Source organism: Ostrinia nubilalis, chromosome 22 (genome assembly GCF_963855985.1).
Source record: "Ostrinia nubilalis chromosome 22, ilOstNubi1.1, whole genome shotgun sequence".
Lineage (NCBI taxonomy): Eukaryota > Metazoa > Arthropoda > Insecta > Lepidoptera > Crambidae > Ostrinia > Ostrinia nubilalis.
In genome coordinates this window covers 7,851,165-7,866,912 of record NC_087109.1, presented here as the reverse complement: position 1 = coordinate 7,866,912, position 15,748 = coordinate 7,851,165, and the positions used below count along the sequence as shown (strand labels likewise).

The 15,748-nt window shown below is 36.3% G+C and overlaps 1 protein-coding gene across 1 annotated transcript; it reads right to left on the bottom strand.

Annotated features, from left to right (window-relative positions):
* Positions 1-2,664: 2,664 nt before the first annotated feature.
* LOC135082622 (uncharacterized) lies at positions 2,665-5,286 on the bottom strand. Its single transcript, XM_063977402.1, has 3 exons — positions 5,225-5,286; positions 4,560-4,860; positions 2,665-3,065 (listed from the first exon to the last, which is right to left on the bottom strand). Exons 2-3 carry the CDS (start codon positions 4,849-4,851, stop codon positions 2,953-2,955), a joined length of 405 nt encoding a protein of 134 aa, XP_063833472.1. The 5' UTR covers positions 4,852-4,860; positions 5,225-5,286; the 3' UTR covers positions 2,665-2,952.
* Positions 5,287-15,748: the final 10,462 nt, after the last annotated feature.

The following is a 15,748-nucleotide window of genomic DNA, read 5'->3' as shown; positions in this document are numbered from 1 at the left end:
ATTTTATTAGATTTCTTTAAATTATGTTCGATTCTTTCAGTTTTTAGCATAATTTAGCACATCCTCACGGAAAAAAATGAGACGTGATAGGAAGAAAATATCCATGTATTCTTACTAAACGATAGGAATTAATAAGAAAACACTACATTTCAAAGCGGGTACTTAATTTTTTTTTTAATTTGTAACGCTGTGTTATTAAATAATTCCTAAATTACTGCAGCAATAACCATTTATTTTTACATAAAGGTAGACGTTATAGTGATAGGTAAATTTATTTACAAAATTCTGACTTAATGTAATTTTTTTAGAAAATATGCTTCTAAAACAGTTTTTTTTATAAAATCACAAAATCGAATATTTCTTCGAAACTAAACAAATACAACTACTAGTTCCTTCATCAATTGTATACATAATAGTAATATCTAACGATTGAATTAATAAAACAGGGATGTCCGCTTCTAAGCCAAAATAAAACACTGTGTTTTGGTATCATGAACTATTTGACGCTGATTGTACACAATGTCTAAGGCGGTTAACACACTGCGCCGCGTGATTTTCATATAAAAAAACGCGCGCGGACGCGTCGTAAGTGTGAAGTGCCGCGCGTGTTTTCTATACAAACTGAGGTACTTGTATACAATGATTAAACCTGTCGCCCCGCGCTCCGCGGCGGAGCGCGGCGCAGTGTGATAACCGCCTAATATAACATTAGATGAATGCAACCTCAAATTAACTGTTTTTAAAGTTCTTTGAGTAAGAAATGTACAATACTAATGTGAAGATCTCTACTAGTGTTGAAATAAGGTCCACCCGCGCTGGGATGCCCGCCGTGCGCGGTCTTATCGTGCAAAATCGATAAAAGTATGGCGCGCTAGGCCTACCGAACCTTTACGATAAATTTTAAACAATGTGGTAAAAACCCTTTCTGGTTCATTGTCATTCTTTTTTTACTTTTTGATCAAGTTTATATCTGGTGAATTTATAAAGAAACGTAGACAAGTGACGTCATACTTGCCTTATTTTTACTGTTTGTTTTTTTTATAATATTATAATGCGTGTTCACAATATTTGTTGAACGACGATAATTATAAAACTTAGAATAGATCTACGGTAGGTAATATGTAAATAAAACACGCTGTATTGGATTGGATCCTTTAATAAAAGTCATCATAAATAAATAATGTAAATGTTATAAATTATAAATGGTAGAGTATAAAAATATGAAATCATAAAAATATAAAAAGATCTCAGTTTAAAATTTATCAGGCGGAAGTTTTTTTTTTTAACAACACACACACGAGAAACACATACAATAGGTAATCTTACTGGCAATATCATAATTTCTTTGAAATTTTCGGTATTTCGTAAATAAATAGCACAACGATTAAATCATTGCCTTCCTCTTTGTAGGTACATAATGTCGTTGTGCAATAAAAAATGGACCCGCAACATGGCGGTTGTCGTAAGCGTAAGTATTCTTAAATCTAAATGCTTGTTTACAAGCATTGTATGGGGAACGCGGGGCGCGAGATAGACATAATACAATTGCCTAATATGCCAATGTCGTCTACGAGACTGCTTATAAATATGCCCCGGTCACACCTCATAGCTTAGCTATGGAACATTATGCATTACATAGCTAGCTGCAGTACGAGTACTATTTATAATACTGTTCAATACATAGCTGGGCATCGTTAGTCAAAAAATTAAATCGTTACTAAAAAAGGAAAAACTGCGATCTCCAACCAGCCTGCCAAGCGTGGGGATTATAGCAAAACCCTCCACTACAGTGGAGGAGGCTCATAGTCCAGCGGTGGACTGTAAAGGGCTGTTGTTGATGATGATGATGGAAAAGGTAAATTATAGGTAAACTATAGGCTGTGGAAAAAAGTGGAACTGGTGGAACACAGGCACAGGGACAACCTGTTGTGCCTATGAAATACTCGTAGTAACATGATTATAGAAACGGGTTCTTAACTCGTGTAATAAGAGAATATTTTTTTATATAAAACAAGGTGTCATTGGACTATACTGGAGAGGGTATTGAAGATTTCGTAACGCATGCCATAGGGCCCGCATTTGGGGAATCATTTTCGCTAATCGATTGGATAGGCGGAGGGCGGGAAACTGGGAACGACGAACGCCGATTACGAGAGAACTTTACGCATGACTGTAAGTACGACTCTTTTAGCCTTTTAGCAGTTGCTTCAAGAGTTTGTCTTTGATCAGACGTACCGGGATCCCGTTTCATGGTGTTGAGTTATCAGACTTACTTATCTAATGAAAATGAGTCATATTTACTAAAGAGTTAACTGCTTAAATTACTCAAGTTAAGTTATTCCGTGACTAGAAATTTTAACTTCGATAGATAAGTGTGACTGCAGAATGGCATCCTGAGAACCATCTCAAATGCACCATGGGTCATTACCAACACAGAAATCCATGAAGCTCTGAGCATGAGAACTGTTAGGGAGGAGCTAAAGGTAACAGGGAATAAATATAAAACGCGACTGGAAAATCACCCAAATAAGTTGGCTACCGCGTTGGCAACAGCTACACCACAGATAATATAATACTAGGCTACACTAAACGACTGAAGCGCCACGATACCTACCTACTTACTCGGCGACAAATGGTGAATGAGAAGTGTCCTGCTGGGGCTCCTTGTTTTTCTTTAAATTTATTTATTGGGCTTTCAAGTAACACCAATATTGTTGGGGCAACATCATTGTGTCAGAAGAAAATCTTGAAAGTTCGCGTCGCGGAAGGTGCGATTTATTTGATGTTGAGTGTAGTTTGGAACTGATTGCAGATGAGCGCAAAAAAAAAGTATGGAATAGCAATAATGATTTTGAATTTGAATAATTAAGTATACCTACTAACAGTCTTGTGCCCAGCTATGTATCTTATTTAGGTACAGTGTAGACAGAGATAAATATAATACGTATAGATTTACTCCTTACGAGAGCAGTTCATATTAATAAGCATGTTCATATCTATAACATTAATTTCATCGTCTTCATCCTCCTCTTCTTCAGATTCAGAGAACTTGCGCTTTGAGAAGCCTGTAACAATATTTAACCATTATAACTGTTACAACTAAAATAGTAAGACACGGGTCCTAACGCGACGTTTATTAATGAGTTACATTAAGTACTCACGCTTGACGTTTCGGCTGCGATGCTGCTGAAAATCTTCAAGCCCGCCCGAACGGACGGCGACGCCGCGATCCGCCAGTCTGCTTATGACCACGGCTGCAGCATCGCAGCCGAAACGTCAAGCCGTGAGTTAGTACATAATGTAACTCATTAATAAACGTCGCGTTAAGACCCGTGTCTTACTATTTTAATTAAAATGGAACGCGAAAGTTTAAAATCTTATATAACTGTTACAGTTAAAACCCGTTTTCCATAGTTAAAACTAGAACTAGTTAACTGCTGCTCTAAGTTTAAATTAGTGTAAAACTAGTTTTATTAACTGAATCATTTCGTAACAACGCGTTTTCCCTAGTTTTCACACTGAGTGAGGATTTAGTGAAAACTAGTTTTAAATACCCCTCCAACACGATTCAGAACCATGTATTTGTAAAACTCCAGCAAGCACCTACTTATTTATGTCTTTTTCATATATTTTTTTAATCGAATCGTAACATTAACATGCAACAGGTCGAGGAGAGCCACCATGGCTGAGACTTCGTCTTTAATTAAGTTAACAATCACTGCTGAAAAGAAATAAGTAGGTTAGGTACGTACTAAGCACGAATAACTTGCGTAAAAGTTAATCGTATCGTTAACGTAAAAAAAATGTATGAGAATCTGAGAACGCCTACAAGTGCCTACAACGCCTAGCCGAACACGGGCCGTGCGGGCTTACTTACACGTACTTTTGCCGATTGTCACGCCTATGCGGACAACACATACGTCTGTGTTTTGATATTATGTGGACAATATGTGTTAAAGCAGTGTTTTTCAACTTTTTCATGACGGGACTCCCTAGTATGAAAAAATATTTTGCGACCCCCTCGACCGCTCGTTTTTTTCATGCATTTTATAGTGTTGCTTAGATGTTGTAAGAATCGAATATTTAAATCCGTACAACATTTAAACTGCGGCGTTATCATGCGTCGTATTGTGAGACGGAGCGGAGCGGGAGCGAAAGGCTGACTCCTCTTAAAGAGTTCTAACTGTTGAAAAACGGCATTCAGTCGCCTGATAGTTTATAATGATCCAATTCAAGTGAATGGTGCAACCTTATGAGTCTATCCAAGGAGCCTATGCGGCTATGCTATACACTCGGCGATTTTTAAGAGCGCTTTCGACTCACGTTTGTTTGTAGCGATACAGATGACGTGATACATGCGAAATTTGCACCCAATCTATGGATAAAGTTTATCCATTTAATGTCCATAGACCGAACCCAAGTCCGACTTTCGCGTTTTTCCTGCAAATGTAGGAAAAACGCTCGCGCGTGTGCTAAGAGCTGTGATGACGTTCAAACCATAGACAAAAACCAAAAGATCCTTAAAATTGCCAACATGAAAAAATATCAATGCAACTTACTGAGCAATGGCTTAGCCACTTTCAAGTTGAGGACTTCGTTGTTGCACGTAGCCTCAAGCTCGAGAAACTGGTCTATGGCTGAACCAGCGGTGGATGGACCAGGTTTTGGACCAGGAGGTGCAGTAGACGGCCCTGGGGTGGCCAATGAGGCCATCTCGGAAACCAGCTTTTGATCTGAAGGCGGGACTCCAGTGACTCCAGTGGGTATGTCTGAAGCCTTCTTCAGTGGTTGACCCTTTTGGTTGAGACTATTTTCTTTAATGAACTCCCTTTTCATGTTTTCCAGCTGCATCCTCTCAATCTGGAACCAAGAGTTTATTGTTACAACATTCTCAGTTCTCACTCAAGTTTCAAGCTAGGTAGATATATCGTGGGCATTGTTCTTTTTTACAGAAAAGATTTACGTTTTAACCCCTCTGGCTAAGCTAAGTGCTTTTGTGGTTTCACCACAATAATCAAATTCGGAACAGTATAACCAGTATTTCTCAGATCTTGAGTCGACCAGTCTGACACTAACATTGAGGTATTTGTCGCCTTAAAAATACAACTAGGAATTGAAGTAAGAACTGCAGCGCTCGCGCGGCGCGCGTCTCATAAGTAATAATGTAGGATGTGTATACCCTACAATAAGTGTTATGTTAATTTTAAATGTTAATGTGACATACCTAATTATTTCTATGCGCAGCTTTAACTTACAGTTGAACTACAACAACCAAATGACGGGCGGTAATCTATAAGGAACCGCAAACCGCGATTGCTTGCGGATTTATAAGCCTAAGCCGTTTTACGGTAAAAAGCTACGTTACTCGTACGGAATACGTTGGGTACTTATATGTGATGCTATTTATGTAATGTCGATGTAATGAAAATTGAATTCCCCTATGGCTGAAATGATGATGATGATGATGATGATGAATGTAAGATTCCACATTTGTTGAATTTGTATGTAATTATGTATGTAAACCCCTTTGCTTGAATTTGTGTCTGTCAGGTCTTGTTGGTTGTCCTAATTAAATAAATAAATAAATTTAAACATTGACAGTGCTCGAGATAGATCCAATTATAGACAAAACCAACTATTTATAACGTGGTTTTCACCAAAAAAAGTACAAATCACATTTGTCTACATTGAGTGAGATTATCTAAGAATCGATCTACTTGTTCGAGCGACACTGTTGAAACCGGAAATACGGAAGCGCGGAAAATCCCGTATCAAGAAACGAAACCGCAGCTTTAGATACACATGTATCTACTCAAGGTTAAAATTGCGTTTGTTTAAAATATTGTAATTAAATTGATTTGTGCTTGAGTAAATTATCGATTGAGCGTCGTTGCACGCTTCGAGCAACTGTGCAGCGACGCCTACGGCTCAGATCTTGCGCACACCCTAAAAATAAGCGCACCTGGCCACGCAGAATCGCATGCAAAATCAACAAATTACAGGTATTTTTGCAATAAAATATGTAATCAAACATAACAGAACCATAGAAAGTTCAAATTTAATGTTAGAAGGCTTGATTAACTAACAAAATCGCCTATGTCTACCGGTCGGACATTTTAGGCTGGCCGCGCACTTTAACTGCGACGAACGCGTCATGGAAAATTGAAAATTTTATTAAATTATTTTAAACTATATTTTCAGACGCATCACCAAAAAAATAGTGATTAAGAAAATGCGTTTAATCGGAACATAAGGCACAGTTTTATAGTTTTAACTATAAAGATATTAAAATTTGATGCCTGCAGCTGCTCGCAAACATTTTACTATTCCGCTAACAAAGAAAACTTACAGTCTTTTAAAAACAAGAGAAAGGTTCTTTTCCTCTAATCTCCTAAAACATTTTTTTCCTAATAAAATTACGAACCTGGAGAGCATTGCGCTGATTTTTAATTTTCTTTAATGCGTCGAGTATCCATTTTTGTTCAGCAATAAGCTGCTTTTCTTGACGTATTTTCTGATTTAAATCAAAATCGGGATTGTTCTCGCTCATTATTTATGCAAAACAATTTTCTAGGTAATTAATTTGTATCGGTTCGTCGCAAGTCGCAACTTCGGTCGTCGGATAAAAATCGATCGATAACATCAAAAAGTGTTGCCAAGTCATTCATTACCTGTGTGTAGGTAGGTATATTAAAAACCCATAAATCATTTATCGGATGCTGTACCGTGTCACTGTGTGAAACGAAACGTCGACAACAAGGGATGACAAGGGTCTTGCCTGGGTAAACTCGCACTGTTAGTACAATAGTGTTGTAACTCAAAATGTGACTTTTTCCAGAATTTATGAATAAATGGATTATACTTTATTTAATACGATTATAAACACGATATTATACACAATCTAATATATTATATTTGTTACGGTAAGTAGTATTTTGGCTGGTTAACAAAAGTTGAGCTATTTTAATCGAGTAAGTATCGTGTTAATTTATTTAAATTCGCAAGCTTTCAATGTACTTAGTCAATGCAGGTAATGGTAGTTTAGTAACCAATTATTTTAAACTTTAAGGTCCTAATTTTTTTAAGTTTTTTGTCCTATTAAGGGTTATTAAGTAACTTTAATAGTCTTACTCGGGAATATCGACATGCTCTATTATGTGAGTAAATGAATGGTTGTCCTAAGCGGTAGGTAGCAAGAACTGAAGGCGCTGGATACAGGCCGATACCAACTGGGCGATCTGAGTTGGGGAGGAAGCTAGACGTCCTGTGCTGTGACTGAAATGATGATGATAATATTAGGGATGTTATGGATATGTTGTTTCGGTTATGGATACGGTTACTGATATATGAATAATATTATACTGATTATACCGGTTTCGGTTACGGTTTATACGGATATTTTTTTATTTCGGATATCCGAAAGTTTTGGTTACGGTTACGGATATTTGTGCTTTAGAATGCAATTGGCAATAGTTGTCCAACAGGGTTCATTCATGGCCGCACACTTTACATCGAATAAAAAGTAAATAAAAAATAAAAATTGATACTAGATGGCATTATAAAAGTAAATCAGATTGTTATGCCTTTACATTATACCTAATGCTATACAAAAAACAATTTAAACTGCCTACATCTGAAACTATCCGAAACATTTGAAACGGTTACGGTTTCGGATATAGAAAGTTTCGGTTACGGTTACGGATATCCATAACATCCCTGGATAATATGTCCTACAGCCTCTACCAAAGTGGGTTTGTTGTAGAGACTGTGTTGACCATGTTTCTTGGTGGTCTTCCGCTGAAAGTAGCCCGATATAACAGCGAGATTTGTTTTTTACCAGTCGTCGCGTCGCACAGTAGTTTGATTTTAAAAATAGGTGGACATACGATCGAAAGTCATAATTTCACCGAAACAGAAATTGTTTTGGATAGCATTTTAAATGCTGATCAACATTTGTCATTATGCATTTTTCGATAAAATGAGCCTTTCATGCTTAAAAAAAAAAAAAAAAAAAAAAATTATGACGAAAATTTGTATGGAGAAAAATCTTTTTTATTTTTTTTCTGGCTACTGTTGCAAACTGTAGCGGTCAAATCTTATGTAGTCGTAAGTACCTATGGTGCCTAACATTACTACATAAATAATTTTTGCGGGCACGCGCGGCGACACCTACAAACTAGAACCTAAGTTTGTAGGTAGTACCTACAAACTTAGGTTCTAGTTTGAAAGGTTTTAGCGTGAAATGAGGTAATAGGGGGCTGTAGTAAGTTAGACTAAGTATATTTATCTATTAATAATTACTTTAAGTGCATTAAAATCAATAATTAATAAATAAAAATATTTAAAATTTTGCATGTCCATTACTCGCTTCGCCGCGCGTGCCTGCAAAAATTATTTATGTAGTAATGTTAGGCACCATAGGTACTTACGACTACATAAGGTTTGACCGCTACAGTTTGCAACAGTAGCCAGAAAAAAAAAAAAAAAAAAAAAAAAGATTTTTCTCCATACAAATTTTCTTGTCATATTTTTTTTAAGCATGAAAGGCTCGTTTTATCGAAAAATGCATAATGACAAATGTTGATCAGCATTCAAAATGCTATCCAAAACAATTTTTGTTTTGGTGAAATTATGACTTTCGATCGTATGTCCACCTATTTTTAAAATCAAACTACTGTGCGTCGCGTCGATAGAAAAGAATAAAATAGGTTCCCTTCCCTTTTTCATTCCCAAGTTCTCCCAGGCTAGCACTACTTGCAAAAAGTTAGAGGAGTGTCTGCTGCTTGCCTGTGCCATAATTAAGAAGCAAGCCTTTTAGTCGAGTAATTTAGTCGAGTGGCGAGTAATTTAGTAGCTAAACGTGGCAACACCAAAAATTTAGTCGAGTAAGTAGGCTACTAAATCGTTCAGTCAAGTCAATCCATTTTGTTCTATTTTGACCACATTAATTTCAAATTAATTACCACCGTGTCGCGATGCCGTGCGGCTGATTACTGCTCCTTCCCAACACTGAATCAAAGATTACATCTTGACACGTGTTTGCAACTCTAAAAAGTGTGGGTAGAAAGACAATTCCACCAAAATATAGGAATTACCTACAAAGATGCAAGGTTCTTACCTCCTTTGCCGCTATTGTCCGTACTTTAAAAATATAAAATTTGACATCATTTATGTTCGAAAAAAAGCGCGGGAAACGTCAAGCTAGGCGGTTGTCTCAATTTTTGCTTTTGCGATTTTTATAAATTATCTAGTAAATAGAGATCAGTTAAGTAGTGGAGTGTAGTATATTTATGTTTATCTTTCTATTTATTTAATAGTTAGTGATTTTGGCAGTGCTCTGGTAAGTTTTTACCTTTTTCTCTGGTTACATGAACGACCCAGACGAACCTGGGGGCTCTGTCCCCCAGTTCTGTACAAAAAGAACAGACAACTTCCAATCAAAATACTTCAATTCACCCGGTTTCTCTTGGTTTGTTTTTGAAAAAGCATGGTTTTAAAAACATAATAAATGGCAGTTTAAAACGCATAGGCAGAAATCGTGCAGCTATTTCCTTTTCTAATTATGAGGATGCCAATACATTCATAAGCAGCACTGTCTTGACTAATAATCACTACAAAGCGTTTATTCCAACATCCAATGTTACTCGCATGGGAGTAGTGAGGGGCATTCCAACCAGCTGGACTGATGAGGAAGTCATACAGAACATTACAGTCCCTATAGGTTGTGGCAACATTCTTAAAGTAAGGAGATTGAAAAGGAAAACTATTGGAAAAGACACAGTTGAATACATACCTATAGAGACTGTAGTTCTCACATTTGATGGACAAGTACTTCCAAAGAGAGTATTTATGTGTTACAATTCTCTGCCCGTGGACTTATACATTTTCCCCACTATACAATGTTACAAATGCTGCAAATATGGTCACATTAAATCACAGTGTAGATCTCTTCCCAAATGTTTTAAATGTGGTCATGACCACTCGGGTGACAGCTGTTCAGTTGATGAAGAGTTTGTCAAATGTTGTCTGTGTACTGGGTCTCACTTTGCGACCAGTAAAAAATGTCCTGAGTTTTCCCGCCAAAAACAAATTAAAGAGACAATGGCTAAGAATTGTATTTCTTATTCTGAGGCTTTAAAATTACACCCTCCTCTTGGTAAGTCTTATGCTGATGTTTTGACAAATAAACCAGTTTTGAAAAATTCATCTGATATTTTACCCAGCAGGAGTTCATATAAAAAAACAGTATTTCTTAAGCCTAGATCCCCACCAGTAATTAGTCCTGGATATGATAAGGCCTCTCATGATGCTCTTACTAAAGACTTCAACATAAACTTTCCTTCATCTGGCACTGCTTATAAAGATTCAAGTAAAGACTCTTTACTGTCTGACATTATGTCTGTTAAAGAACTTATTATTACACTTATTAATTCATTGTCTCATTATAATTCAAACTTCACACCGCCCAACGTTGCCTCATCCCAAAACCCTGTAAGTAATAAAAATAATTATTCATTTGATAGTAATTTTATAAATAATAATGAATTCGGTGGTAATTCAATGGAATTGCCGCAGTATTTACAGTAAGAAATCTGATTTGTTCCATTTGATAAATAAATATGACCCGTTAGCCATTTCTCTCCAAGAGACTTGGCTTAAATCTAGTAGTTGTTTTAAGGTGGCAGGCTATGCCTGCATTAGAGAGGACCGTCTAGACGGCTATGGCGGTGTTGCACTGCTGGTCAAGCATTCTTGGTCTTTTAAACACATTCCTATTCCTGTTCATAACAATGATTATTCCATTATAGCAGTTTCTGTAAATGGTATTTGTTTTGTTTCCATTTATATTCCACATCCATCCTCTATTATATATGATGAAATTTTACTTAATATTTTACCGTCCCTTCCAAAGCCAATTTTAATAATGGGAGATTTTAACGCCCAGCATGCTTCTTGGGGTAGTTCTTCCTCTAATTATTATGGTTCAAGAATCTTAGATTTTTTAGATGTGAATAATTTATGCTTACTGAACTCCGGGGAACCTACACGTCGCACTGCTAGTTCTGAAGGATTCAGCGCTCCTGATCTATCCATATGTTCTCCTTCCTTAGCGTCATCTTTAACCTGGCACGCTCTTAGCTCTTCATATGGCAGTGATCATTATCCTTTATTTATTACTTTACCATTTTCTGACAAATCAATCCCAATGCGTCCCCCTCGATTGAAGTACCAATTGATTAATGCTGATTGGAAACGTTTTAAAGAAAAAGTAGAGGAAAGATTAGAGTCACTTCCTTCCTTACAGTTAGACAATCATAGCAATTGTGCTGATACTTTCACTCAAGTTTTAATTGATGTGGCGGACAATATTTTTCCTGTTAAAAAGAATCGTAGTAGATATATTCCTCCTCCCCCATGGTGGGATGAAGAATGCGCTGAAGCTATTAAAAAAAGAAAATTAGCCGAACGTGCGTACAGAGCATTTTCCTCTTCAGAAAACCTAGAAACTTTGTCTGAACTTATAAACAGCACCCGTAAGTTATTTAAACAAAAAAAATGGGAAGGATGGAAATCATTCTGCACTTCGATATCACCAGACATTTCCCCATCTGAGGTATGGAAAAATATTCGGAGATTTAGATCTTGTTTCCGAGAGAGCACTCCCTCGTTCATAGATAAATCAATTGCTGATTGCTTTCTAGATAAATTAGCGCCACCTTCTGTGCCTCCTATAGATATAGTACATTATGAATTAATCTATCCTATTTGCACTGAAAACCTTACAGATTTAAATGCTCCATTTACTTTTTCTGAATTAAAAGGCATTTTGTCGTATGTGAAAGATTCGGCTCCTGGTATTGACGGTATTCCTTATTCTTTTTTCATTAATTTAAGTGATTCTTGTCTTTCGTATTTTCTTTCAATAATTAATTCCATTATGATTAACGGTAACATGCCTCCGTCATGGAAATCTCAAGAGGTAATTCCAATCCTCAAACCGAACTCTCCTGTAGGTAACTCCTCTTCGTATCGGCCTATTGCTTTATCATCTGTTCTTCTCAAAATTGCAGAGCATTTAGTTAAAAATAGATTAGAATGGTATTTAGAAAACAAAGGTATATTAGCTACCAGTCAATTTGGTTTTAGAAAAGGGAAGAGTACTATGGATAGTTTAGGAATTTTTACTACAGATATTCGCTTAGCCTTTACTAATAACCAATGCCTCCTTGCTGCCTTTCTTGATATCACAGCCGCTTACGATGGTGTTAATTTATCTATACTTAAAAATAAACTGGTAAAGCTACAAGTCCCGATTACCCTAATCAATTTCATTATTAGTATGTTATCAGAAAGATCTATTAACGTTACTACTCAAGATTCAACAGTTTTGACCCGAGTTCTTTGGAGGGGATTACCTCAGGGATCTGTTTTAAGCCCATTGTTGTATAACGTATATACGTACGACCTTGAATCTGTTTTTAGTAACAAAATTAATATTCTACAGTACGCTGATGACCTTCTTTTGTATGTTTCTGGTTATTCAGTAAGCGAATTATGTCATTGCTTAACTTCAGCCTTAGGTTCCCTTAAAAACTGGTTAGATAATAACTGTCTTTCATTATCGGTTCCCAAAAGTTCTGTGGTACTTTTTAGTAGAATGCGGATGCCACCTCCTATTTTTGTTTACTATGATAATATCACTATCCAGGCTTGTAAGGAGGCAAAATTTTTAGGTATAATATTAGATGACAAACTATCCGGGGTTCCTCATTGTTATTATGTCACGGCCAAATGTGAGCGTCTATTAAATATTTTGCGCTGCCTCTCAGGGGTTTGGTGGGGTGCTCACCCTTCCTCCCTAAAACTTCTCTATAACGCTATAATACGTAGTGTTCTTGATTATGGAGCTTACTTCTTGGAACCTTGCAATCTAGTCGGTCTGAAAAAAATGGACAGCATCCAATCAAAGGCTCTTCGTATTATTTCTGGTACAATGAAATCTAGCCCCATTAATTCTTTACTGATTGAATGCACTGATCCTCCTCTTAGATTGCGCCGTCAATTCTTATCTGACAAATTTTTATTTAGAGTTTTACAATATTCAAATCATCCTCTATTTTTAAAATTACAACTTTTATCTGATTCTATTGGGACATCTCCTTACTGGGCTCATAAAAACCTTCCCTGTCTAGTTTTAAGTTACCGTAAATTTATATCTTTTCAAGCTCCGACTTACAGAACTCCAAAATTTCCCATATTTTCTGCTAGTTTTGAGTCGTTAGTTTTTTCTCCTGAAATAATATATGATTTAGATATCCCAAAAAATTCACTTGACGCTAAATATAAATTTAACTTAATTATTGAAGATAATTGGGCTGATTGGCATCATATTTATAGCGATGCATCTAAACACTCCAACGATGGTGTGGTCGGAGTAGGGCTTTTCCATCATCAGTATGGTATTCATGAAAAGGTCAGATTACCTCCTGAAACATCAGTTTTTACCGGGGAGTGCTGTGGAATTTATAAAGCCATAGAATATGTCCAAATTATGAAACTGAAAAAAACAGTAATTTTTGTAGATTCTAAGAGCGCTTTACAAGCCTTAGAAAAATTTCCCTTTAAATGCAATACTCAATATCCAATCGTAATCCAATGCAGGGAATTGCTTCATAAATTTTCTACTTTGGGGTTCAAAATTATCTTCGCCTGGATTCCGAGTCATAGCCATATTTTCGGTAACGAAAAAGCAGATAAATTTGCGAATGAAGCTGTTGTGAATGGTGATATGATCAGTTATAAAAATTATTGCCATGACCTTTTGTCCCTCCCTAAGTCCTACTTGCGTGAATCATGGGAATTGGATTGGGCGCACAGTAGTGCAACCAAAGGAAAATGGTATAAGTTCATTCAACCTACCATTCCTATAAAACCATGGTTTTTTAAAATGAAACTGGGAAAGGTTTCTACCTCTAATATTATCCGTATGAGAATTGGCCATGCTTGTATACCTACGCATCTTTTTAGACTTAAAATCGTGAATTCTGATTTGTGTGAGTGTGGCACTGGCACAGGTGATTTAAATCATCTGTTTTTCACTTGTCCATTACATGACCGATCCTCTTTCCTCGAATCCCTTATATCTTTAAAAGTACCATTTCCTACTTCCATAGCCTGCCTCTTAAACATGCATGATAATATTGATATTTATAATACCCTATCTGTATATATGAATAATAATAACATTAAAATTTAATTTGTTATGTAATTTATTTTTTATGTTTCCAGATTATTTATCATTTTGTTCTCTCCTTTACTTTCCTGATCCTTTGCAACCTTTTTTTTCCGTTTTCCATTTTTACTTTCCTATACTATACCATGAAGCTACAGATAAAAATGGAGGCCACACTCCGAATACCTACTTGAAGCACAAACTAAGTATCACTATCTCGCTCTCTGTGGGCAGACTCGCTCTTTCTAAATAAACAAAAAATATAAAATTGCTCAAATTCAATGAAACCAATGTAAAATCTTTATTTCTTGACATAGGTATCATTAAAAATAGTACAAGTTTTACAAAACAATAAAACTTGTATTATTGAGCAGAGACGATGCACAGCATCTGGTGAGAGATGCGTCTACTTCCGGTGTAGTTTTTTACCATTTTATACCTTAAATGACGTCATTTCCGCAATTATTTAATAGGAATTGATTTGACTTACTTCCGTTTGCCGCCATTTTAGTCACCTGGGGGCGAGCTTGCTCGGAGTTCTTCATAGAGAGCTCACCAGGAGGCCTTCTTGGGATGCTGTGCATCGTCTCTGCTCAATAATACAAGTTTTATTGTTTTGTAAAACTTGTACTATTATTCGGCATGTGACGATGCACAGCATCTGGTGAGAGACTTGTTTATTAGCTCCTGGTGACTACTTACCAATGGCGCTATGTGATGAAAGTTTTCGAGTTTCTGTAACAGAACTAGATTAGAACATGATTAATTTCAGGGTATTAACATGTTTTGTTCTAAATGCACAGTGAGAGCAGCACTAATATCACAAAGTAGGAGGGTTTGTACTTTTGTATGTTTGAAATGAATAAACTGGAAAGCTACTGAACTGAATTCAGAAATTCTTTCCTCATTAAAATGCAGATTGAGTGTGTATTGATGTAATTTGCCCGTATGGCAGTAAGATTCATGCGAGTCATCAACATAAGTTTATAATACAGGCGTACGATGTGATTGAAGAGTATCCAACATGCATGCTTTAGATCTGTTGATTGAAAGTTATTAATTAAATAATATGTTATTTGGTGTATCGGTCGTAGATCAGTTAATAAAAGTGTCTGCCTTATAATATTGCTATTATTGTTCTGCCTACACCAATATCTCATCAAATAATTTAATCTATGGCTAAATATCAACCCAAATTAAAGATGCCACAACGAAGTCAACAATGCCAGGAGAGGTTTTAAATCCAACAACCTTTATACTGTTTTTATCCATGTAGATTCCTAGTATTACTTAGTATTACTTGGTGTTGAAAAATAAATAAATAATGTGTTATTATATTCCGCTGTTCGCCTCTGCTCGCCTGATTCCAGTAACTTACGCAACCGTAGCTAGGGCATACCTATGTTGTTTTTTGGGATTTGCTGTCATTTTTCCCAGTTGTTTGTATGATGCCGTAACGGTGCCGAACTTACTCGTAGGTCAAGGTTTATTAACTTAATCTTGAAATTATTCAGG